General features: G+C 42.0%; 1 protein-coding gene across 1 annotated transcript in view; it reads left to right on the plus strand.

The window, feature by feature from the left end:
- DPYS (dihydropyrimidinase) overlaps window positions 1-26,852 on the plus strand; it is a 71,618-nt gene extending 44,766 nt beyond the window's left edge. Inside the window, 4 exon segments of the mRNA XM_090284885.1 lie at window positions 5,322-5,329; window positions 23,069-23,146; window positions 23,148-23,276; window positions 26,790-26,852. Coding sequence (XP_090141011.1) covers window positions 5,322-5,329; window positions 23,069-23,146; window positions 23,148-23,276; window positions 26,790-26,852 — 278 coding nt within the window.
- Window positions 26,853-27,781: the final 929 nt, after the last annotated feature.

Consider the following 27,781-nt stretch of genomic DNA (forward strand, 5'->3'; position numbering starts at 1 on the left):
TTTCATTACTTATTAATGGCATGTAGAAATAAGTATGCTTGCAATACCCTCTGTAGCCTTAAAAACGGACTGCAGTGGAGTTACTGAAGGAGATCAGGGGAAAGAAAAGCCCTGTTGTTTTTCTTTTAAACCTGTAAAAAGATGGATGATCCCAGGGTGAGAAATCTGACACGTGGTGATGGATGGTGAGAAGTACTGGGAGTGGGAGTCTGTCGAGAAGGTTTGGGCCTCCTGATGAAAGATTACCTAAGACTTACTAGCCTGTAAAAAGTTCCTGCAGAAATCCACTGCAGTAGCTCTTCTGTGTCATTGCACAATAAAAACAAACTGCATTCGGTGCATATGAAGCATTCACCTTTTTCAGAAGTACAGGGAGTCTGCTGTATTCAGCGTGACAGCTCAATGAGCCAGTGTCTATCGCTTGTGACAGAGGTTACATGTCCTAACACGTCACTACTTGGGTCAAAGCTTCAAACTTAAGGATACATTCCTTATCTAAATGTTTGGCCCATTTCTCTAGAATATCTTGATATTTAGAATCAAGGGCAAGAAATCAAGAGTAAGAGTTTCATGCAGTGTCAGGACAGAATGTTTTGATATCATGTGGTCAAGGCAGAGGTTGGTCAAATTGACCAGCTTGTTAAATATCTTATTAGAGAGGGTGGCATTTGAGTTACTTGCAAGCCCATAGCAGCAGCAGTAACTCACGTTCTGGCAGTTTAAGACTATCCTAGGAGCTTCAGTTCTTCAGTATTCATTAAATAGCACTTAGTTACTATGGCAACTGTCCCTTTTCAGTATTTATGAGCTCCAGGATATCTCGCAGAATCTCAAGCACACAAACACACAGCTAACACATTTTGTGCACTGGAACATTTAATGAAGACTTTTAGCTACACTGTATTCTGCCGAGCAGGCATATTTTATTCACAGTTATTTTCATTTATTTTTTTAAACTCAATTATCACCAACTTTGACTTTGAATGCATCATTCTCAAGACACTGTGCCGTCTTTGCTGCTTAATGTCCTTCCTTTTCGCATTGAAGATAGAGATAAATGAACTTAACTTCCCATTCAGTGAAGAGTGATGGCTTGCAGCTTATGAAAGTTCCCCTCTGGATTCTAGAAAAGGCCTTGTGTGTGAAAGAAAGCAGAAGAATGACTGTTTCACCCTTGGGTCATGGGGATTGTAGGGTGTGGGGAAACAGAAATAAGGACTAAGGTGCCCTTTGGTACATAGTGATGATGGTGGCTTATTATTATAGGTATGTGAGCGGTGACTATTTCACAGACGCTACTAGGCATTTTCTCTTGAAGTGGCACATTGTGTCTTGTTTGCCTAACTGATACACTATAACCTTCCTCCTTCTCAAAAGAAACATATGCACAGGCACACACCAGCGCACACACACACACATGCACATAAACAACTGTGCCTGCTTATAGAGGTTGCTGAGCCTGAAGACTTTGCTTTTAATGTCTGTTCCTAAAAGTGTTTATAACTAACTCCTCCCCAGACCCCAAACCTACACAATCACAGTGCAGCCTGGATGGAAGGAGGGGCGGCGCACCCAGGCCTTGTACCAGACGCATGGTGACATGAAGAGAGGGTCTGCGGTGATTTTCCTCTGTCTTGTGCTGCACGCAGTCACAGAGGCAACATGACACCAGGTTAAGGTTTCCAGATTGTGCTTTTGCACAGCTTCGGGGCACCCATCACATGCTGGTCACCATAGATTTACACAGTGATTATGACAATTTTCTGGCAGATGAGCAAAGTATCTTGAGGAATACGTGCTTTTTTGCTAATCCATCCAAAATCCAGCCTGCCACCTTGGCTGCCAGGAGAAGGAGCAGAAGCAGAACCATAGTATAAAGAGGAAAGCTTCGGGGTTACATTCCTCCTCTGCCACTGCTCACCGGGTGTGACCTTGGGAATGTTACCTCATTTTTCTGATTTTAGTTTTTTTATTTGTTGACTAGGGATGATGGTGATACTGATTTCATAGCATTGCTGTGTTTAAGATAGTGTACATAAAATGCTTGGTGCAATAACAGAAATGGAAACAAAATCACTAAAATGCATGGTACATAATTAATGTTCAGTGGTGCCTGGCATGCAGTAGGGGCTCAGTTAGTAGTAGTAGGTGGACAGGGACCTAGGTGGTCAATTTATCAAATGAGTGGGAGCTGTTATAAGCTATAGCTGTGACTCAAAAGTCCTTGCAGTAATGACTTAATTCAGACATAACCAAAGGGTACTAGAATTGAATTTCATATGAAAGCTCCATCTCTTGTGTTTCTTGCACCCTCCTGTTTTCCCCGAGAATGGCTAAAGTGGATTCTCTTGGCTGACATAACCTGATATTATCAGAACTCTTATGTGGCCCAAGAGCTAACTCCTTTGAAAAAGTACTTGCAGTGAAACTGTTACAACAAACCACCTAAGATTCATTTTGTGGCCGTCAGAAGACATTTGCTTTTAAAAAGTTTTGGCTTATGCATGAAAAGAGCTAGCTTTGCTAATTACATATGGGTGAAATGTTAACCACTCTTCATTGCAGGTTGTTTACTTAAACATGTTCTTAGGCAACTGAGCTTTTTCAGTGAACTAGAAATGATTTCCAGTGGCTTCACTACTAATGGCTGCAATTTTTTTTTCAAATTATGAAAGAAAAGCTTCTTAGGAACAGATCACAGTGACCCATTCTATCATTGATCATTTGCCTTTGCCAGAGGAAGCACAGTTTATTTTAAGCATTAGGATTTGGGCAAAAAATAAGAACCAAGGGGAGGTGGTTGTGCAAAAGGCATGAGTTTTCTAACTAAGCACTTGCTATATTTTGTTCCTATCTGACATGTATATTTTTCTGTTTTTTTGGCATTTGCCTGTATTATTTACAGCTCTATTCATAGATTCCAAAACAGTGCCAGCTACATATAGGAGTTCAATAGTTATTTGTTGAGTGAATAAACCAGACATTAATAGTCTTGGATCAGTAAACAAATGTGCCATTTAAAAATTTTGGTTGGGCTTTGTTTATCTGCTTCTGGAACTAGTTCAAGATCCAGATTTTACATTTTTTTTCCTTTGAATTAAAATTTTAAAAAAAGAAAAAGAAAACAATCTGTGACACTCCTGCTTCTCCTTCCCCAAAGCAGTGCTTGACAGAGAGGCAGTCCTACATCATTGGCCAGTAGCATCTCCAGACCTGGCCATGAATGTGGTTTAATCCAGGCTGGATTGTTTTGTGGTCAAATAACTGTTGATTAGCCTCAGACTCACTCCCAATTACCTTAAACACATGGGCCCTCGGTTGTGAAGGAAACAGAAGATGGAATGAAAATGAATCAAGGGAAATTTAATATCAGTACCTGAAAAGAATCCTAGGGTCCTTATATTCTTTTTAAAAAATTGTTGTTCTATTACAGTTGCCCCATTTTTCCCCACATTGCTCTCCCCCACCCTGCCCACCCCTTATGTTCTTAAAGCACAGCAAAGAGCCATGGCTTCCCGTAAGGCCTTTGGAGAAAGCCAGTAAAAATGTGCCCCTCCCTCCTGAAGAGGAAGTCTATTTGGAGGCAGAGAGGCATTCAAGGAAGGACAATGTTATTCAAAGGCCTGACCAAACATCAAAAAACTTAATTTAAGTTTGTTTTTTTTTAAGAACAGAAGTTCTCAAAGTATGGTTCTTGAATCACCAACCTCAGCAGCATCTGGAAATTGGTTAGAAATGCAAATTCTCAGGCACCAGCCAGACCTGCTGCCTCAGAAACCCTGGGGCTGGAGCCCATGAATCTGTGTTTTAACCAGCGTTCCCCGGGGATTCTGATGCACACTCAAGTTAAGACTCTTACAGTTAGAAAATGTTTTGAAACTCACAAAGTCCAATCAAGTCCCCAAACAGACTTCTTTATAACCTTCCTTGATTGCTGCTAGTTTTAGGGAACTTACTGGCTAACCAGACTTTTCAGTCCTTTTGGGGATGGCTGCAATTGTTAGGATGTTCTTCCCTTGTTGAATTAAAAAAGTACCTTCTTTCAGCTTCTAACTTGGCCTCTGGAGCTATGCAGAATGTATCTACGCTCTCATATGTAAGTCCTTTCATTCATTAATTCGTTCATTCTTTTGTTTATTTATTCACTCACATACTCTAACATTTGAACAAGGTCATTGACCTCCATTAAGCCATTCCATCACCAGATAAGCATTCTCAGATCCTTCAGTCCAGAATTAGCAGAATCCCAATGTCTTGATCACCCTTCTGTCCACCCTTCTCTTGACATACACTTGTCAATGTTTTATGAACATGCGAGTCCCAGAACTGGACACAGTTCTGCCTCTAACACCACCGCAGCAGGAACAAGTAAGGCTGATTAGTTTAATAACTAAGTGCAGAACTTTGCATTTCCTTTATTACAGTTTACTAGGATGCATCTTACGAACTTGACATTTGTAAATTAAAAGCAGTAAAATGTGAGCAATTGCATGAGGTTCTAAAATCACACCTGTTAATTCAATAGTTTGAAAACTGACATTGGGTATTCTTTTTGCTATTTACGTCAATATGACTAGGTCTATAGAAAATGGTTGCATTTTGACATCATAACTTCAAAGTCCACTTGGGCAGATAATAATTTACAAAGTCCATAATTTTTAAAAGAGGCAGTATTTAATAAAAGAAAAAGTACAAAGGATAATGCAGTTAACTGTCTGTTAACATTCCCAATCCCATTTCCTTCCTGCCCCGCAACAAGTACCCTGGATTTGATGTTTAATACGTCCATGCATTTTTGCATTTCTTTCACTTTGTCCTATATGCAGATCTATTCCCAAGCCACATATATACACACATATAAAATTTGTGAAAGTTAGCTTTGTATGCATTGATTACACTATATGTATATTGTACAACTTTATTGATATTGTGTTTGTGACACTTATTCATGTTGAAATGTGTAGATTTGTTCATTTCGTTTATTTTTCACTGCTGTATAGTATTCTATTTTATGAACATGGCATAATTGATTATATATTCTTTTGCTGATGGACATTTAGGTTGTTTCCAATTTTTCAATATTTCAGACTCTGTGTTCATTCTTGTGTACATGTGTGAACATTTCTCTAGAATAGCCACCTAGTCCCTGATTTATTTTACGTGAAATGGGTCAAATTTTTCTCAATAGAAACATATAAAATTGCTTGATTTTTGTAACTAAATGCAGAACTTTACATTTGTCTCTATTACATTTTATCTTGTCCCACATTTGTTTATTCTGTCATTAAAAACCATATACGGGGGCCCTTGCTGTGTGCCAGAGACCATAGTAGATGGCCAAGGACAAGAGTGAATAGGTGTAATGTCACTCTTTACCCAGAGTGACACGGCCAGTGCTGGTCCAGAGGGTGGCTTTTGCTTTTTGCTGCAGTCATTGTTTTTTGGATTGTGAGTGTGACATTCCAGGGATTAGCTCTCACTGAGGGAATGAGATAGGATGTAGGGCTGGGGGGTGGGTGGGGAGGGAGTGGAGTTAGAGGCTCAGGACCTCTTCCTAACCCCTGAGGTAACACCATAAATGGTCACCTTTATTATTTTTTTAAAGATTTTATTTACTTATTTATTTTGAGAGAGAGAAAAGGGAGGGAGAGAGACAGGGGAAGAAACATCAATACATGGGGGAAACATCAATTGGTCGCCTCTCCTATGCTCTCGATTGGGAATCGAACCCCCAACCTAGGCATGTGCCCTAACCAGGAATGGAACCAGTGACCCTTCACCTTGCAGGACAATGCCCAACCAACTGGGTCACACTGGGTGTCTGTACCTATTCTGTTTTCTAGCAGCATACCCAACCCTTGAAATACAGATTCTTGGCATCCACTCAAGACATGTGCACACTGGTTACAGCCATACATGTTTTGCACAAACGTATGTGTTGATCCATGATTTCCTGATTCTATCACATATAAACTGAAATTAAATACTATAGAATATATAGAATATAATCATATATATGATTAAAGAATATAGAACATATATACAAGGCAGGGCAAAAGTAGGTTTTCACTTTTTCGTATGGGAAATAATACAATAATTAATAAATAGTAATACAAGAATAAACTTTGTGTTTGGCATATACCCCTTATAATATACCCTGTATATTCAGGTGGAGCAATGGCTGGAGGTGCTGAGTGAGCTTCCTGTGAATTCAAGGTTGGAGCTTCCTCACAGTGCTGCAGGACAGCAGATTGAGCGCTCTGTCCTCAGTGGCAAGTGTGCACTTGGCCCGCGTGTGGCATGGGTCCCTGCAAATCTGCCAGCACTCCTGGAAGTTACTTCCCACCATACCCTGCTGGCAGGGGGGGTTCTTTGGACACCAGAGGGCTGTTGTCATTTTCTTTTAAAGACTTTATGTGCCTGCAGAACACTTTCCAGTGGCCTGTGCAGATTAGAGAGAGCTTGGGAAGCAGAGTCAGGGTCCATTAGGTTTATTTTGCAGCTGCAGTTGGAGTCCCATTAAACCTATTGCCTAATTTCCTTTGTCTAAGTCTGTATCTCTTTGGCCAGGAGGCAAATGGATCAATACTACCTTTTATGCTGACATTATATTGACTGAAGGAAATTCTCCACCAGGTCAGGGTGCTGGCCTTCAGTCCCATAACTGGGGCTGTGTGCCGTGTGGGCAACAAGGAGACCCCCAGCTGTGCATGAGCAGCCTCCGAGGGTGCCCTTTGGAAGGGGTCAGGCAGGCTGCCCTCTCAGGGCAGAGCTTAGCATTCATATGTTTTTCTGTCCATCTTCTGACATAGACAACGTTGCTCCTTTTGTGTCTTTCCTGTGAAGTCCTTTGCTCTATACCTTTTTCTGTATTTGGAATGCTTCCTGCCTCTCCAAAATTTCTTATGGATGCTTTCCTTGCATTTCTGTTATAATATTTTCTTCGTGCCTTTCCCCCTACCCCCACCTACACTGGTCCCATTACTTATCACAGGGGAAGGAAATATTCATACTTTGCTCCCAGTTTAATTCTCCTACCAAGCATGTAAGGAGAGCTAAATTTCTGGAGACAAAATAATGATAAGGCAATTTACCCACAAGAAAAAAATTGAAGCATTTATCTGTGCAGAAGAGTTGCTAAATTCCTCACATGGTGGTGGTGGTGGCAACAGTATTAATCAGTTATCTATAAACATATTTATTGCATGTTTGCTCTGTATAAGAAATAGCATCGCTGAGTGCTGCTGGGGACATAAATCGTCGTCGGCAGCCTTCCGTCTCGAGAGACGATGGTGTAGCTTCTTAAGAGTCTATCTGCACCGCCGAGAATGGCTATGCAGTCCGACTCGGGAGTGACACGGTATCTGTCTCCTCCCGTGTTGAATCGACATCTTGCGATGATGCTGGAGTGTCCTCTCCAGTGAAGCTGAAGCTACAGAGCCTGGGCAGGGTGATATGGAGGGTCTGCTGTTGCCCATGCAGCAGACCCCCCCTCTCTTCGCAGCTGAGGGATCCAAGGGAAAGATGGAGTCAATACAGCTTGGCTTCAGGTGCGCCGCAGGAGTTGCCGGTGTTGACTACAACGTCAGACCGCCTTAGGGACTCCGGCTCCGGATTTTCTGTCGGGGTTTACTCCCTTAGCCTTCCCCTGAAGAGGTATGCCACAAGGCAGCGGAGGTTTTTTGGAATCAGAGTTTTCCTTCTCTGATGTGCCCTGACTGGAAGATCGAACCAGCGACACTTAGCTCGCAGGCCGACGCTCAATCCACTGAGCCAAACCAGCCAGGGCCATCAAAGAGACTTTATTTTGGTTGGAGAGACAAGATATAAACATGGGAAAGGGTAGATGACTCTTGGAAGAAGAAAATAGTAACAGTTCAACACATCACCATAAGAGGTGGGGAGGGTCTCACATGCCTGACTCTTGACAAATGAGTGGCCCAAATCATTGTCCTGCGTTGAGGTCATTAAACTTCACAGGAGACTGGGTTGGGCATGGGAAAGGGCTTTGAAGTAACAGAGTCCTTGGGAGTAGCTCTTGATTAGTAGAAAGGGGACAGTAAAGCCACCCACGTGGAGAAGTCAGGGGTAAATTAAGGAAAGTGGGAAAGACAGATTCAAGGGACAATCAAGAGACTGGAAAGGCAAAGGGATCAGGAGACCAGGCAGCTGGAGACGAGATGAGTCCTGGCCAGATTACCAAGAGCTCTGAGTATTTAAGTATAGAGAATTTTCTGTTAGGCAGCATGAGCTACTGACTATCTTTGAGTGAGGGTTTCAACAGATCTAAATCTGTGCTTCCCAATCTTCACATGGCACAAGTGCAAATGGATCTTATTTGTCGACTATGTGGCAGTGAAGAGAAGGGAATTTAGGAGACTAGGATGAGAATGTAGCATAAACAACTTGTCCTGGTTTGCCTGAAACTTTCTTAGTTTTAGCAATGAAAACCCCACGTCCAGACAAATTCTTCAATCTAAACTTACACTAGGCCTGCTTGTCACCTGGGAAGATGCTTTTGATCGATGGTGACAAGCCCATGGGCTTTGTCCACACCTGGTCACCCTGGGGTCTGAGTGTTTGGATCTTGCATCTGGGCTCGTCCATTGGGAAACTGATCAATAGAATTTAGAATGATTCATGTGAGTCCATGAACTTTATCTTGTTTTATTATTTATTAATTATTGTATTATTTCCCATATGGACAACTGAAACCTACTTTTGCCCCACCCTGTACTTATCCTGTTCCACACATTTAGCTTGTTAATGGGACACAACTAAAACTGCAATTTAAGTAAATGCCCCTTAGGCATTACATCCAACAGGGCTGTTACGACGTTTTTGGACATCTGACAGCATGTGACAGTAGTTTCCAGGGAAGGCTCTCTATATAATTTCTTTATGTTGGGTCTTTCATCTAGGTTTCAGAGCAATAGGTAACTTCTACAGTTTTTAAATGTTTTTGCTATTTTAAATCCAAATTTTTGATTCTTTTCTTTGGATGGATACTAAAAGATGAATTACTGTATCAAAGGGAGTGCACATTTCAGGGTTCTTTGCCTATGTGCTTACCACCTCTCATGGCTCCTTACCAGCTCTGGGAACAATCCTTTTTTTTTTTTTTACTTTTGTTACTTTTGCAGGTAAAAATTGTTACCTTTCAGCTACAAATTGCATATGTTTGAGCAATAAGGAAGTCGAATACTTTTTCATGTGTATTAGTCATTCTTTTTTTTTCTGTCATACAGAAATATCTCATGCCCTTTGTTCATTTTTCTTTTGGTAACATAATATTGTTTGTCTTTCTCTTTTTTTAATCTTCACTGAGAACATGATGCTAATTGATTTTTTTTTTTTTAAGAAAGGGAGGAAGGAAGGGAAGAGGAGGAGAGAGAGAGGAAGAAAAACAGCAAAGTGAGAGAGAAACATTGATTGGCTGTCTCTCATATGCACCCTGACTGGGGACTGAACCCACAACCTAGGCATGTGCCCTGACCAGGAATCAAACTTTCAAGTTTTGGTTTATGGGACGATGTTTCAACCAACAGAGGAAGATGGTCAGGGCTGTTTATCTCTTTATTTAAATGTTCTGTCATATTTCTTTCAAACTCCCCAAGATTATTCTGAAAACTGCTTTGCACAAACTGTAAAGCATTTTATATATATATATATATATAAAATGATTATTATTATTACTGTAACATTGACTTTGTTAATATGTCCCAATCATGTTATAACAAAGAAATCCTTGCAAATTTAGAAATAGGTATGACTGGGGTGTGAGCTTAGTTCTGGCAGGGATTTTTGTCTATTTTATTCAATGCTGCAGCCTCAGTACTTAGAACAGCACTTGAATGAATAAGTATATAATGAGCCCAGAGACGAACGGGGATTTTCTACAATGTTCCATCAAGTTGACTTCTTCAATTCATTTTCTTGTGTGCCTCAAGCCAAAAGTGAATAGAGTTGTATGCAGCTGGGAGGCCAGAGCTGTGAAATAATGGTCTTAAAATTCTTATCTCAGAAATCTTATTTCTTAGAACCTAACTTCCTTTATGGAAACATTATAAACCTAATTAATATTTCTACCTCGTTTATTTAAGTGATAAACTGGAGACAAGAAGAGTTTAATGATGCAAGCATGGCTTTCAGCGATATGATAAAAGACCCAGGTTGTTCTGTTTTTAATACACCAGTATTTCTAACTCCTAAATATATAGTGAACCTCTTAGTCCTTCCATGCCCCATTGTTATTTTCCGGCACCTACGAGAATAAATAATATACGAGGTATAGAGGAAAACATGACACTATGTCTTAAAATTGATTCATTCTTTGGTTGTCTATTTTGGGGGGGGTAAAGGTTTTGCATAGGAATTTATGCCAATAAGTATAATCTCTTGTAGAGACCTAAATTCAACTACTGATGGGTACCCGGCACCATCTTCTCTTTTAAAGTTTTTCTGCTCTGTTTTTGTCCCTAATTACCTTACCTTGCATTATATTTTCCTGTTAAGGTGCTTTAATCTTTCTGGAGAAATTTGATGTAAAATTTCATATAAATGTGCATTTTACTTCAGACTTGTGTTTTGGATGGACCACTTATAGCGGGAGGCAATATATAGTTATTAACACTTAATGTTTGAATCACACAGACTGTTAATTATGATCTTAGGTGAGTTACTCAGCTTCTCTGAGCCTCCATGTCTTCATTTAAAATACCTACAAATAGGTATTTTTTTAAAACACTGCTTTCATTAGATAGTAAGGAGAATTAAATACAAATAATATGGAAATATTTTTACCATAGGGCTTGACATACAAGCAGGCAGTAAATACAAGCTGCAACTGAATATTATTTACTGTGCTCATGTTCATCCTAGGTGACCTGGCCATGACTTTCAGCCACTGAAGTTCTGTTAGTAAATGTAAGAAAAGCAAGTGAAAATGTCAAAGGCAGATATTTTTGGAGAGCAAACAATGAGGAGAGATCCCTGCAAGAAACTATCCTAGAAGTAACCCATCTGGGATATAAACAGAGAGAAGTGGAACCACTCGAAGATGACATAGATATAGATAGAGATATAGATAGAGATAGAGATAGAGATATATACTTATATATACATATATGTACATACATTTGTAACCCTGGCTGGTTTGGCTCAGTGGATTGAGCGTCGGCCTGCGAGCTAAGTGTCGCTGGTTCGATCTTCCAGTCAGGGCACATCAGAGAAGGAAAACTCTGACTCCAAAAAACCTCCGCTGCCTTGCGGCATACCTCTTCAGGGGAAAGGCTAAGGGAGTAAACCCCGACAGAAAATCCGGAGCCGGAGTCCCTAAGGCGGTTTGACGTTGTAGTCAACACCGGCAACTCCTGCGGCGCACCTGAAGCCAAGCTGTATTGACTCCGTCTTTCCCTTGGATCCTTCAGCTGCGAAGAGAGGGGGGGTCTGCTGCATGGGCAACAGCAGACCCTCCATATCACCCTGCCCAGGCTCTGTAGCTTCAGCTTCACTGGAGAGGACACTCCAGCATCATCGCAAGATGTCGATTCAACACGGGAGGAGACAGATACCGTGTCACTCCCGAGTCGGACTGCATAGCCATTCTCGGCGGTGCAGATAGACTCTTAAGAAGCTACACCATCGTCTCTCGAGACGGACGGCTGCCGATGATGACATACATTTGTGTCCATATATAAGTGTACACACATCTGTATACATGCATGTGCATTACATGTCCGTGTTCATGTGTATATATACACACAGGTATACATGTAGACATACTCATGTGATTTGACCTTCTGTGTTTGCAAGAGCTGGTTAAACACTGGCTGCAAGGCTTGCTATCTTTGCATCTGGTGCTGGAGATTGAAGTCCAGAGGGCAGGCCTTTAAAAAGGGAATATGAGATAAGATGGGAACAGCAAGGACAAGGTGGAACCACAGGCAGAAGCCGGAGCCTCACAGAAATGGAGTGGAACCTGTGCCAGTTTTGCCGCCTCTGCCCTTGGTGGTATCTGCCTTTGGTCATGGGGCCAAACACACACACCTGGTCCAGGAATCAGAGCAGCTGAAGGAAGATCAGGAGGAGGCAGAACAGGTGTGGCCAGGAGTCCTCATCCAGATGAGCCTGCAGGTACTTTGAGCTGCCAATGAGTTGCTGCTTCATATCCAACCTCCGAGGAATAAATGCCATTACTGATACGGGGATCCGTTTTAAGGATGACGACGCTGAGGTTCAGAGAGGTCAGTCATTTGCCCCAAGTCCCACAGCTGGAAAGGCCAGAACTGGGATTCGGACCAGTCCCAGTTGACTCCAGTGTCTAATCTCTTAAACCCTGCAAAGATACAGCCTCCCAAAAGGGCAGGGAAGGATAGAAGGGTCACCTACAGCACAGGGGTTAAGACTTGGTCTCTGGAGCCAGACTTCCTGGGTTCTTAATCTGGCCTCTCTACTTACTGACAGTGTAATTTGGGATGAGTTAATTTAGCATGGTTTGTCCCAATTTCCTCATATGTCAAATGGGCATGATTATAATCCCCATAATCAAAGGTTGCTATGTAGAGTCACAGTGTTAAGATAGGTGAGTTTTTTGTAACCGTGCCCAGGGCTTTAAACACAGGGTGTTAAGATTTGTGAATTCTTTGGAACTGTGTCCAGGGCTTGAAGCACCCTGTGGCCAGTCATCACCCCGGTTTGCTCAAGTCAGCAGGTTTCTGCTTGTCTGCGGTGGCAGATGCCTCTTCGCTCCGTTTCCCTGCCTCCACTACGGATGAGTCTGCCCTCAGGCGAGCGTGGTGGTGCAGCTGAGTCAGTTTCTTGGGCTGCATTTCTGCAGCTTCTCAGCATGATCACCTTGGACCCTGAGCTTCACACCTGCTCCAGGCAGACAGAGGTGATGTTGCAGTGACTCAGTTAGCCTCGGGCCCCGCACCTGGGACCCAACAGCACTTCTAGAAGCAGATGCCTTTTGGAGCTATACAACTTTATTGCTAATTGGGACTGTGCTTCTAACTCTGACGGAGCCTCCGAAATGCTTTATTTTAGGAGGGTCGCTGAAACGTGAGTGCACCGCGGCTGAAAGAGATGATCCGTTGTCCCCGAGTTCTTGCCCACATGGAAGGCAGATAATTACTATTAAAATTCCAAGTTCCGGTAACCTTTTTAATGTATGAAGAACATAGCACTCTCTCCTTTGAGCAGGGGGTGGGCTGCTGTTGGCTGGATATGGTGGAAAGAGATTGGAGTGGGGGTCAGCCTGCTCCTGCCTTATTTCTGACCCTGCCACTTACTTACTGGGCCACTTAGCCTCCATTTCCTCATCGTTTAAATGGAGATAATAAGATGGGTGGCTGAGAAATTAAGTGACTGGAACACAGTAGCTGCTTCATGGACAGTGACCACACCTGGAACTGCTGGGATGGTTGCTGGTGTCCCTCTGCCTCATAAGTTTTTGGTTACCTTTCTTGTCCTCCTTTGCACTCTTTTTATTATTTCTTTGTTTTTCTTTATCCCTCCACCTTATCTGTCTCTCTTTCTCTCTGGGTCTTTTTAATTTTTTTCTTTTGGTGGCTCTCTCCCCTGTGAAGCTTTTAGGTCTTTTAATCCTCTCAAGAGCACCCCACCCCCCGCCCTTTTCTTTAACACCCAGGAGCATTTAGAGCAGTGGTCAGTAAACTTTTGTAAAGGGGCAGGTAAATATTTTGGGCTTTATGGACCAAAATATGGTCCCTGTTGCTGCTATTCACCTTTGCCACTGTGGTACAAAAATAGCCATAGCTAATACATAAATGAATAAACATGGCTGTGTTCCAATAAAACTTTATTTATAAAAACAGGCTGTGGGCCAGATTTGACCTGCAAGCCATAGTTTTCCAAGCCATGACTTAGAGTTTTGGCAATTACTGACTCTTCTCATTGAACATCCAAAGTCCACACCTCTGACGGACATCCTGGGTCTCCGTCCAGTTCCCAGCGGGACACTGAGGAAGCCTTTGGTGCTCAATGGCTCTTGTTCCTTACGTTCCCTTTGCATAGTCGTTACACACACAGAATCGAGAAGTGATTGGAAAAGGTTACTTTGTCAAACATAATGAAATACCATTCAAGTCTAGAAGATTCTAAAGAAATTCAATTCAGACACTTGGATCTTAAGCGGCTCCATCAATTCAAAATCGACTGATGGTGTTTGAGCAGCCAGCCTAAAGTAAAGTTTGGCAGCCATGGCAGAAATATAAAAGTGCGGTGCTGGTACTGGTTTGCGTGGTTATCAATGGGCTGCTTCTGAAAGAGCTTGCATCTTGCCCTGTGGTTAAAATGAGCTGTTTTCAATCATTAAAGGAAAAAGCCTTTTTACTTCACAGACCTAAGTTCAAGAGCAAGCTTTCCCCCGCATTAGAGGTGTCCTAGGCAGTTTAACCTCTTTCAGCCTCAATTTTCTTGTCCATAAAATAGGAATAATAATAATAACAATAGCATAGGCTTACTATAAGGATGAAATGAGATGATGCTTTTAATGCCTATTGTAGAGCCAGGCAGCCCAGAAGTGTTTGCTATGGTTTTTATTATAAAATGTGTTTTGCCAGCTTTGCAGTTTCAGAAAGCCCTCTCAATTGTGATGGGAGTAGAATCAAGTGACAGGCTCACTTCGTCACCTCCTCAGGGATGCTGGAGCCCAGCTAATATTCTTTATTTTACTTTTTTATTGAATCTATTGGGATGACATTGGTTAATAAAATGATACAGGATTCAGGGGTACAATTCTATAGTACATCCAGCCTCCAGTCTGCGGATTCCAGACCTAGACATTCTCTTTGACCCTCGACTGGTGTTGCCGCCCAGTCTGCCTTCTTGGGTCTCTCACTCAGGCCACAGACCTTGCTTCCCTCTTTCACTCACATGCCTCGCTCCCTGGTTGTCAAGAAGTTATTTTCCAGTGTCAAACTACGTTTCATCCACCAGGACTTTTGCTTACTACCTCTTTTTATTCTCCTCAGTAGGGATGGAGGGAAAATAGGTCATTTTCTTTAAAAAAAAAAAAAAAAAAAAAGTCAAGTTAAAATTCCCCCAGACATTTCAGATATCTAACTTTCTTTTTTTTCATCCCTTCAGTTGAGAACCCTACTGTCTCTCCTTCATAGTCCCGTCATTCCCTTCTCATCTTAAAATATGGCATTAGAACTGAATGTAATAATAAGTACCTGGCCTTTCTGAACTTTCAAGAAAGATAGTCTGTGAACTTCACCCACTGTGTTCCTGTGCGGAAACTGACATCTTTTTCTGCCCAAGTTGCTCCCACAAGTAGTCTGTCAAACAATGTCAGCTTGCCAGGGGCAAGGCAGCTTCCCAGGAATGGTAACAATATAATTACAAGAACAAATCCACACTCCACCCAATAAAGTGAATCTAACTCTTACAATATACCAGGCCAATAGCTCGCCTTCTAAAAGCTAATCATCCTCCCTCACCTATAAGCACGTAGGTGTTTTATATTCATAGGACGTACATCCTCATATCATGCAAGCTTTTGCTGATTCACATTCAGTTCCTGTTCCTTCAAGACTCGATTATTTTTAGTTCCCCACTTTCTGAAAATTAGTATATAGAACATGCAATATTTATGTTAAGTAGTGATTCAGAAATTTGCTAATAACTTAGTGTCAGATTAAACAAATACGTATATCAAATGCCTTCTGTTTGCTCAGTGCTGTGTGAGCCACAGGAAATGAAGACTGTGGTACCTATTTCCAAGGTTAATTTTCTAGTGTCTAAATCCAGTTTATCTAACCATGAGCAACGCCACCATTTGTGACCTACATGATACAGCTCCAAGGACAAAATAATAAGGTTACCCGGTCAGTTAATTTCTTTAAGTCATTGTTTGGGCAACATTTTTATGAATCGGCATTAAATGTCTTGTGATCCCCTGAACACCAGCAGAGTTCCCAAGTTATTGTCCAATTTAGATCTAATAACATGGCCGAAGCAATTCCCATTTTCTCTTCTGTGGGTGGAGGCAGTTGCCAAAGTCTGAATAGAGAGCAGAAGATGGATGGAGGCAGTGAGCAGCAACTTTGCTTAATAATGACAATGCACTTGAAGTAGCACCATTTAGTATTTCCAGGGACGTGGCTGCCTTGCTCCCCATTTATATAACTTGTCACATCCAAGAAATGACAAGAGAGATTGTTTGAAATAGACAATTGGAACACACATCAAAAAAATATCTTCTATTGTGACCACACTGAGAATGGCCAATTATGGTTTAAGACCTTTTTAATGACATCCTAAATCACTTGCTGCTAAACAGAAAAGAGACTAGGAAACATCAGGATGTATGAAACAAGCTGTCTCTGGTGGGTTAAAAAATGTTTTTATTGATTGAATGCTTTCCTGGTAGCTTCCTACAGAGCTTTCAAGGGGCAATATTATCTAGTGGTTACGGGCCTAACCTCTGTCTCCCCTGAGCTATCATATATGAACTTACTAACTCTGAAACATGGAATGAGTTAATTTTCTGGTGTCTCCTTATCCTTATTTATCATGGGAGTACTAACAGTACCTACTCCAAGGGTTGTTGGAAAGATTTAACTATTATGGTCCTCTTGTGATCAATACAAGATATCCTATAACACAATGTAGACAGGTAAGTTATATTTTTAAAGGAGGAGGGAGGAGGATAATGGTGGAAAGAAGGGGAATGGACTAGTTAAAGGACTTGCATGAATGACCCATGGATGTGGACAACAGTGTGGGAACTGACTGTGGGAGAGGGGGTGGGATGGGTGGAGGAGGGCACAGGGGGAAGAACTGAGATGAATAATAGAATAACAATCTTAAAAAATCTAAAGAAAAAATGAAGATGCCACTAACAGGCCTGACATAACACAACTAACTTGTGTTGGTTCTCACAGCAACCTGATAAGAATCTATCTGTGCCATGGACAGATTGGCTGAGTTAGAGAAAATATAACAAAATGCTTAAACACGTCATTTCCCGAGGTCAGGAAGACCCCCGCTGCTCTAAGAAATTCTCTGCCTGTCCAGTGTTCTCTTGGAGTGCACATGGGCGGTGTTGTAGTCTCCTGCAGGCTTTGCTTCAGTGATTTTTCTCATCTGTAAGAGCATGCGGCTTTTTGATAGGAAGCTATTTGCAAAGGAACAGAATGTTTTTTCTGCGGCTGTGATGTGAGCGGTATCAAAGTTATTGACTAAGCTGGAAAATAGCTTCATGTTATCTCCAGGACTCCTGCTTCCCTGATGGCTTGAGCCTTGGAGATGGGTATAATTGGGACTCAGTACAACAACCTTGACACCCCTCTGCAGAGAGACGTGTCCGATTGAAACAGGCTCAAAGAGCACTTACAAAGCACAGCTTCCCCTTGGGGCAGAGTGACCACTGAGAACAACACCCTCACTCACCGGATGGGGAGGCTTTAATCATTCCCATCCCTCCCATCAACACCAGGACAGGCCCAGCCATCCAGTCAGGAGTTACAGAGAAGCTATTTCTCATAAACCATACTCTCCTGTGCTCACTTGCATTTTTTAAGTTTGAAAAATATTTGATAATGAATCTTAACAGCTCTTGGGTTTTGCTTACAAATGGAATTGAGAGCATCACCCCATGTTTGCCTCTGTTCTGCCGACACATTTGGTTGAAAATAGCTTTTAGGGTTTTTTGTTTTTTTTTCTTTTTTGAGTCAGACTTTTGAACTCTGTCCCAGAGACATCTATGGGAGTTACTATTCTTCAAAATGCAAGGTCATTTTCAGGGGTCTTTGGCTACAAACCATGGGAACCAACTTGCTCTCACTTGAGCAAAACCACACTCTATGGAGGCCATGGGAATCTCAGAGACAGAAGGAGCAGTCAGTGCTCCAGGCTTCCCAAGGGCAGCGGCCAGGACAGCCCCGGGCAGCCCGCAGCAGGGGTTGGTCCATGTTCAGGGACGCAACGTCCAATCACTTTTAATTCTTCTTTGTCTCTCAGCCAAAGACTCAGATTCCTGGGAAACAGAACGCAACTGCCCATCTCTTGTTTAGGGAAGAACAGGGCATGTGCTTAAGAGTCTTGCCAGGTTACCTCCAATGGGAGAGAAAAACTTCTAAAAAAATTGGGGTGCTGAGCCCAGAAGAAGGGAGAATGAAAGCACTTCTCAAGATGAGATCTTGTGTGTGACCTATTTAAGAGCTAAAATACGACTGCAAAAATCCATGACACCTGCTCCAATTTATCTCCCGATGTCACTGAACCTTATGAGGAAGATGTGTTGGTCCATTCACTGAGCCTCCCTTTCAGACAGAGCCTGGGTGCGTGTGCTCCTGCTGCCTTCCAAGCCAGTCTGCCAGCTCTGCAGAGGAGGTTTTGCTAGCCTGACACTGGCCTTCATACCTGGGCCCGGGCTGCATCAGAGGGTGCCCCTTTGGGCAACTTATGAAAATCTGGAGGGTGTTTTGTTATTTTTTCTGTGACATTCTAAGAAAGATGGGTCTGCTCCCAGGGGCTGGAGGACAGCAGCCCCAGTCAAAAGATGGGGCTTAATGCCACCTCTGTCCGGGACTTAACATGGAAATAAAGCTTGGACGGCTGTTGGGCTCCAGCTGTACACTTAAGAAAAGCCTCAGAGTTATCCTTTTGGGAGGACCACAAAAGGAGATGTTCCAAAAGGTTCCAGAGATGTAGTGCCATGCCAAGTCTGGTGCTAAGGCACCACGTCAGAGTTGGCCACATCACATGATTGGGCCCCAGTGGCAAAGGAGACTGGGAAGGCACATTTCTGGCTTCTTCCCTGGGACAGAAATTCCCTGCGTTGGAGGAAACATGTTCAAAGAAACAACCAGTGTTCTTACAAAGGCCACTGTGTGACTTTGAACTTGTGTTCATGCCAAGAATGGACCACCTCTCCCATACTGCACTAGTAATAAATAGATTTTAAATAAATTTTACAATAATTTTATAAATCTTGTAATGATGTTGCATTATACTTTTTTAAAAAACAATTAAATATTGAAAATATACCCCACATTTTTTAAACATTCAATGGCACGGTTACAAATGTACAAATACTAGTGTTCTCCAAAAGTAAAAGTGATTCTGAGCCCTTGTTACACTGCTCACATGGTCTCTTACTTAACGTGCACACCAAGGAGGAGAAGAGGGACTTAGCAAGAGATCATTGCAATGAGTTCAGATCATGATAATCAACAGAGCAAAGATGCTCAGTTTTGTTCTGGGTCTTCAGGGTCAACTTCTAGAGACCAGGATTTTTTTTTCCAACTTGACTGAGTTATCATTGAGGTGAGACCAGGATTCTTGAGCAGAGTGCTAGGGCGGGGAAAGGGGCAGACTTCACAGTGAGAAGTGCATTCGGGGTAAACTAGAAGCGAGAAAGCTAAGGAGATGGGGAATCGCAGCTCTGGCTGGAAGGGAAAAGCCGGGGGAGGGCGGACACCCTGTCAGACACTTTCCTGCATGAAATTGGAAGCACTTATTTTTTTTTTTGCTGTTGATGATAATGCCTAGAATTTACATTTTGTGTTAATTTGGCCTCATTTACATAATGCTTTATTATAAAGACTCGCTTAGATGTTGCCTAGTTGCCTTCTTGCTCTTGCTTACCCAAAGGCGGAGAGTATCAAGGTATCAAAGGTAGCCTTTGTTTGACTGAGGTAGAGAAATCTGATGTGATATTTTGTCACAGACCTTTGCTTTCATATATGTATTTTTTGTGTGTGTGTATTTGTTTTATCCTAGCTCACAAAAACATGTCACTTTGTATGTTTCTTTTTGTATTTGTTCACATGCGTATGTGTTTTCCTTGTAGATATAGTTTAAATACTTTCCATAACTTTTAAATTTAATATTATGTAATTGTTGCTTTCTTTGCTTCTCCAGCATATTCTTAATTCTAGTCATTCATAGATGCCCAGTATTCCATTGAATAACCACTGGAGAATTATTATGCTTCAGTTTTTCAGTAGTTTATGCAATATTATAATGACAATTTTTGCATATAGAGCTTATTTCTTCCATTAGATCATGTTTCTAAGAGTGTCAGTAACTCAGCTTCCCATTGGAAAAAATAGGGTTTTGTGATTTAGGGTTTTCGCCTCTCATTCTTGTACATCAACCACTACTTCAGCACAAACTTTTGTGTGTTCTACATTTATCAGTGCAGACACGTTTGTGTAACATTCTACAATTCAAGCCCAGAAGTTCCTGCCACCAGTGAAACTGTGATATATGAGCAAGCAGCAGCCCAGACTATGGAAACACTACAGCAGAGAGACTGTAAGGGTCATAAAAAAGGTACTCGAACCTGAAGGTCTGAAGTTCTTCTCTGTTATCTCCTAGATTTTCTTTGAGTCTGGATTTTTCATCACCAACTCATAACTCATTCTACACTTAGTAATTTTTTATATAGTTTATTCACTTTCCCTGTTTTAGTGATGTAACTTACTATTTGAGCAGACCCTTCTCTCCTTATTAGTGCTTAAATTATTGTTGTTGTGTTTGTACCTACCTCCTATTCATTACCCATCTTTTAAACTTTTCTTTATATCAGTGATTTGGTTCCTAAGACCACTGAGAGCTTTTTGTCTCAGTATACACCAGCCACATGACCCAGTGATTCCAGTCCTGGGTATTGACACTAGAGAAATGTTCACACAAAACATAGACATGAATGTTGATAACAGCTCTCTTCATAACCATCAAAAACTGGAAACAACCCACATGTCCTTCAGTAGGTGAATGGATATGCTGTAGTGCATTATACATTGAAATATAACTCAGCAATGAAAAAGGAATGCACTATTAATACACACAACAACTTGAGTAAACTTCAAAACAGTTATGCTGAGTAAAAAACAGGTCAGTCTCAGAAGGTTACATACTGTATGAGTCCATTTATACAACATTCTTGAAAAGAGAAACTTACAGTGATACAGAACAGATTTAAAAATTAATGTTAACTTAAAAATATTTAAAAATCCCAAGTTTATCAAACTATGTAGTCAGATGTCTTTTGACAAGTTACTTCACCTCTCTGAGTCTCAATTTATTTACCTGTAAAGTACTCTCTACCTTGAGTGGTGTTATAAAGATGAAATAAGATGTGACATTTCTCACTGGGAGCAGATTCTTTTTTGTTATTATCATCTGTGTGTGTGTGTGTTTTTAACAGTTATTTGGGTCTTGGGGAACAGATTGGAGCCATTGAAAGTTTCAGGCAAGAAGGTGACATGATAGAATTATAATTTTAAAGTGATCGTTTGAGCAGCTTTGTGAAGAGTAGTGAGGACTGTGGGAGGGTAAGCATGGTAGCACTGGGGCCAGTAAGAGGTGTTGGGGGTCATCCAGATGAGAGGGTGGTGGTGTGGAGCCGTGGAGTGGGAGAGAAGCAGGCAGGTTTGGGATTTATGGTTTTGGAAGTAGAACCAACAGGCTTGATGACGGTTGATCGGTGAGGCAAGCTAAGTGCTGGAGTCATCTCCTGAAATGAGAAACTTAAGGGAGAAGCAGACTTGAGCGGTTGGGTGGTGGTAGGCGCAGAAAATGAAGAATTCTGTTTGGACACGTTAGGTATGGAAAGCAAGTAGGGAGTTGGGTGTGGGATCCTGGAGCTAAGGACCAAGTCAGCATGGTCTCCCTCATTTCTAGGACCAAAGCACACTGAACCTGTGAATCTCCCAGCCCCCATCCCATGTTACTCATTAGGAGCTTTGGTCTGTTCTTCCCTTGAGCCATCCTTGGGGTTTTTAGCCAAGTACTTACTTTCAATCCATTCCTGAGATGGCTTGTAGAAACTTCTACCAGAATTCAGGTTCTGCTCATATTGTTCACTGCTGACAGAATGCCCCCCAACAATTTTCCATTCAATGAGATTTAGGGAGACATCCAACATTTCCAAATATCCTGCCTGGAAGTCATCAACCATACTGTGTATGATAGAAGGCATAATAGTGACCCCTTATCCGCAGAGGACACATTCCAAAACCCCCAATGGATGCCTGAAACCATGGATAGTACTGAGTCTTATATATACTATGTTTTTCCTTTTCCCTTAAGAGAAGCACTCTCTCTTTGGACTATCCAAATGGCCAACGTTACTACACTTGTGATTTGTTAAGGAAAGTAAGGGTCACTTAAAGACAAGTACAGTGATACCATGACAGTTGATCTGATAACTGAGATCGCTACTAAGTGACTAATGGGCAGATGGTATATACAGTATGGCTATGCTTGACAAAGGAATGATTCACATCCTGGGCAGGACACAGCACAGTGGTGCGAGGTTTCATCACGCTACTCAGAATGGCACAGAATTTAAAACTCATGAATTGTGTATTTCTGGAATTTTTCATTTAACATTTTTAGACTGCAGTTGATTGTGGGTAATTGAAACCATGGATGAGGGGCACTACTGTATTAATAAACTACTGAGAGTGATGATGAATTACAAATGCATTGCATACATCATTCTAACATATTTTGTTATTTTTATCATCCTCAAATTTCCAGTTTTGCCTTGGACAAGGGAAAGAAACTCAAGATATAATCTTGCCTTGATAAATATAAAATTCAATTTGGTGACTATCAATTAGCCATTGCCTCTGTGAAGGGAGGAACAGGAATGGTGTTTGGGGAGAGGTACTGAGGAAGTCTCAGAGGCATTGGTGAAAAGTTAAATTTCTGTAGAGCCGGTATTGAGTCAGTGTCTTCATCAGACCCATCATTGTTGGAAATCTTTTATAATTAATATTTTGTTATTTAGACACATAAATACTAATTTTAAATTTTAAACATGAGAGACAATGCCTTCCCTCCACCCACCCCATTCTCATCAATCACCATAAAGAATGAGTTATTGGGTTTTTCTCTCTGAAAATGTAATTACTGTGTAATGAAATGTTAATGCCATGTTCTATTCTTAAAGTCACTTGTTCCAGTGATGAAGCTATGCCCTAATAGAGTTGCTAAATTATCTTCTGAGTCATTCTTTTAATATTTTATATTTGTCAGATGAGCTGATGATGACCTGGAGCTTCTTTGTTTTTACAAACAGGACTCTCTTGGCAAAATTCATCATTAAGCTGATAACTTCAACATCTTCAATGGCATGGTTTGCCATGGGGTGCCCCTAAGTGACCATTTCCAGAGGCAAAGATGTATATGAAGCTGGAGTTGTCAGTGTCACAGCATGAGATGGGAAGTCTATTCCTCGCAAACCATTCACTGAATATATTTACAAAAGGATCCCACAGTGGGACCAGGTGAGCTGTACCTAAGTGACTGTTACCCTGGGCTGAACTGTCAGCTGCTCCTGGATATTGTTGGTGTTGCTGTCACATACAATTAATGTAATATATTCCTGGGATGTCAGAATGGACAAATGCTGATTTTCAAAGAAGGAATTATTATTGGATGGTTGTATTTTTCCTTACAAATTGGTGTCTATTTAGGGTTATCTGCTGGGCCATTTATCAGATTTTCCCAGGCAAATTCAGGGACCCGGGGGGCTTTTGGCAATTGGGTTCATCAGGGTACTCTGGGAAGCAGACACCCACATGAATAAAGGTGTGACATCTTTATTCAAGATATCACCTCTGCAGACTCCCCTCCTGCATGTAGGGTTCAGTTACCCTCAGATGGGAAAACCACCAAAGGATCCAGATTTGATACGAGGGGATCCTTTAGAAGTAGCTCACAGAGTATTTTTTTATCCTCACCTGAGGATATGTTTATTGATTTTAGAGAGAGAGAAAGAGGAAGAGAAAGAGAGAGAGAGAGAGGCTGATTTGAGAGAAAAGCATTGATTGCTTGCCTACCCTACAAATCCCATCTGAGATCAAACCCTCAACCTTGGTATGTGCCCTGACTGGGAATTGAACCCATAATCTTTTGGTGTACAGAACAATGCTCCAACCAACAGAGCCACCAGATCAGGGCCTCATGGGGTAATGCGAAGATTAAATAAAAACATTTGGTGGATTTTAAAACATTAGCAAAATGTACATTATCACTGTATAGATCACCTCTATTGAACCTAAAGTTTCCTCATGTTCTAGTGATTCACTGTCCCTACAGAAGTCAGTTCAAAGTGTGCAGGATGCCTCTGAGTTCCCCAGGCAAGCTTGGGCTCATTCTCAGGGACTCACTGTTAACTGGATTGCTTAGTGTCGGCCAGTGTCTGCTGTGTGGCATTTGGCAGTTCTATTGTCTTTATTGATATTTTAGCATCTTAGCCTCTGTGGACACATGGCATCAGAACCTTGTTCACTCCAGAGCCCTCTGAGGCTTCACCCTGGTCTTTCTGTGTGTGTTAGCTGCACAAATGTCCTCTAAGCATTAAGCTGGGAGACTGGATTACTATGGCCATCTGGGATACCAAGGAAAGAAGCCCACTTTATTTTGGCCCCAACCCCTGGGATAACCAACTGGTCCTAAACACTGATCCCACCAGATGCCAGCATTCACGTCAGGGCCTGGCACCTCACACTTCAGATGGAGATCCGTTATTGTCACTAGAGCGAACTAGGAAGACCACTTTCCCTCAGAGTGGTAGATTAAGTCTACTTAGAAAACAAATGTGCACCTGAACTTCTGAATAATGTAGTGACAGCCAAAATTCTGCCACACCAGCACCATCATCTCTCCATTGTACCCCAGCAAACATGTATTGGAGTTCTATAATATGCATAGTGTACAGTGTTTGGGGCAGGGGCAGCACGCAGGTGACAAAGTGTGAGTCTAGCATTAAAAGCTTATGCAACCCACTTCTGAGGATAAGAAAATATTAAAACGTTAAAAGTACTGGGCAGCTTGAGACCAGAAGCTAAATGCTCTTTGATTCCTATCAATTTACCTATCAAAAGGGAAGATTGTGATGTGTAGAACAGCAAAAGACTCCCCAGGAGGGCGGGTTTATTTCTGAGGAGGTGGACCTGGCAGTAGTCAATGTCCCTGGGCTATTCTAGCAGGAAACCAGCTCTACCATCCTAGAGCCTCAGGCAGAGAAAGAGGGAAACTGTGTGTAGATGAAACCTGGCCAGTCAGGTCAGCACCATTTGCTGGCCAGTGTGACCAGAGTGACCAGCCAGCCTAAGAGGTGCCTGGTGGCTTTGCTAGTTCAGTGACTGAGACATCAGAAAGAGGTTTTTTAGACAACCAGGGCACCTGAGTCTGCCAACAGAAGGCTGCCAGCCAAAGACAGAGCAAGGTCTGGAGAACAGATATATGGTGAAGAACAACAAAGAAGTGCGGGGGAAACTGAGTCAGCCCAGGCCAGGGCAACCTACCCAAAGAGTATAGAAAGCTCAGGTGGAGCTTGCCTCCCCACTAACATGGTGGTAAAAATTGATCGACTGTTTATTGAGTACTTGTTATGGAGAAACAGAGCAATATGCTGGCCCTGAGCCCGCTGGGAGAGACCAAATGGTTACAGAAAACTGTGCTAAGCAGGACAGCGGATACAGCATGGAGGATAAAGCTTCCAGCACTGCTGCCTTTCTGGGCTGAGCTACAGAAGATCAATCAGAGACACTCAGGCACAAAAGAGGGTGGGCAGAAAGTCCCAGGAAGGATGCTGATCTGCCTGGTTTGAGTCATGTACCACCCCAGAGCCTGCCTCTGGGTTCAGGGAAGGATCTTCCAAGGGACTGACCAGCTTCTGGAGCAAGCCGCCCCTGTGTATGAGCAGGCTGGGGCCCCAGGCTGGATGGTCCTGCTTAAATCATTGGTGTTGGCCATCAGTTCCTAAGGACGCCCAGCAAGACAAAAAAGTGACAGCTGAGAACATCAGTATAGTTTCAAAGAATTTTTGGGGCCAAAGGGAGATGAAGTGGGAGCTGATGAGGGACACACAGTGGCAAGGCAGGTGACACAGAGACCTGTGCACTTACATCACTCTCTCCCAGGGGAAAGTGGCTGCAGAAACCACTGCTGATTGAACTGAAATGTGCCACAGGATTTTGCTGAGTACAAATGTCAAAAGGAAAAGAGAGAAAGGCAAGATCCTTAGATTGTGGGCAAGATCCGGGGTTGAGAGAAGGTGGAAATAAATCCTGGTTTGTTTGGCCAGTTCTGAATTAGTCCTGCTAATTACATTCAACATTCAGTACCCTTCATACTTTAACAAGAGTCACTGTTTGCATGACAAATTATACAGTCACCCTGGGTTTAAAGATACATCATCCATTCTGGCTTGAAAAGTAAACCAGGAGAGGAAAAAATACAGAGACCTAAGAGCTGAAAGGGAGGATGTGGTCAGAGAGTGGGGGAGCAAATGAGCTGAAAGTTTCAGGGGTGGGCCAGCTCCGGGCACCACAATGTCCAGGGACTGGGGAACAGAAATGGAAGCTGGCACTTCATTTCCCTTTGTCAATATTCTTCAAGACAATGACAGGATCTAGGGTGAAGGAAAGGACTGAGTCAATAGTGAACCAAAATGGAAGTCCCACAAAGCACTAACCAGACATAGAAAGTGGACAGAGACTCCCACTGGTGGGTGGGGGTTAGGGGTCTCCCCACTGACAGAGTGCTTGGTGTGTCTTTCGTTACTTTATCCTCTGTGCCCAGGGTTGTGTTTGCTTCATAAATATCTTTTGAATGAGAGAAAGAAGTGCTTTGTATTTGAGAAATCTCATGGGTCTGGGAGAGGGATTGTATTCCCTCCATTTCAGAGATGAGTGAGTAGGCTCAAAGGGGTGTTTTGACTTGCCAGTTTTCTATACTTAACAAATGGCAAAGCTAGAATTCAGATTTATACCTAAAATGTTCTTTTTCAGACTTGCACACCTACCCCAGTGGAGCGTGAACCCTATAAGGGAGAAGTTGTCATACTGCAATAGAGAGGAACAAAGGACTCTGCAGCTGGGACCGGGAAATCAGCCTGCCCCTGAGCTGGGTGCTGTTGGTAAGAGGCAATGGAGAGAGAAAGTGTTCTGGCATAGTAACACATAAAATTAGCATCTCTCTCTTCATACACATTTGAAGAGTCCATGGTCAAGGTCAAAGGCTCAAAGTGATATAAGACTCAAGGACAACGTTGGCAAGGGAAGACTGATAAAATACTTCTTGATGCAGAACATTTAGATGAGCCTCCAGATTGAAGGAGGCCTTGGACCAGCTAGAGATGTATTCTCTGAGATGTTAGGAAACAGTTACCAGAGCTGTAAAGGAGCAAATATGAGCAAGAAGCAGTAGACTTGTAACACAGTAGACCTGTTATTGAGGAAAATTGCACTACATAAAACAGGGAGTACAATTGCATGGTCAAAATTTATAAACTGATTAAAACTTTATCTGGAAAAGTCCATCTTCATATTGTAACGGCAACTATATCCTAGAACTTAGAGTATGAAAAAATGAATCATGTGGCTTTTGGGGGTATAATTTTTTCAGGAAAATTATTTGATTGTATTTGATGTACTTTATTGCACACTTACTTTTTAGAATAATATTATAGATATGGTCATTTTTGAATAAATATTTTTGCACTTCATCAGTTTTTTCTCCGTGTTTTGACATTCATAACTTTCTTTTTTGATGTACCTATTACCATCATCCTTGCAAATTTATTTTCTTCTTCTTCCTCCTCTTCTTCCTCCTCCTCCTCCTCCTCCTCCTTCTCCTCCTCTCCTTCTTGTTTTCTTGTCCTCTTGTCCTGCTACGCCATATGCCAGATACCTATTTGATAGTGGCTTTGCTGTGATTTAAGCATCTCTCTAACATCATTTCCATTGGCTTCATGAAATCTACGTTTTCTGTTTTACAATTT

The sequence above is a fragment of the Furipterus horrens genome, unplaced genomic scaffold, assembly GCF_987537825.1.
Source record: "Furipterus horrens unplaced genomic scaffold, mFurHor1.1.pri manual_scaffold_7, whole genome shotgun sequence".
Lineage (NCBI taxonomy): Eukaryota > Metazoa > Chordata > Mammalia > Chiroptera > Furipteridae > Furipterus > Furipterus horrens.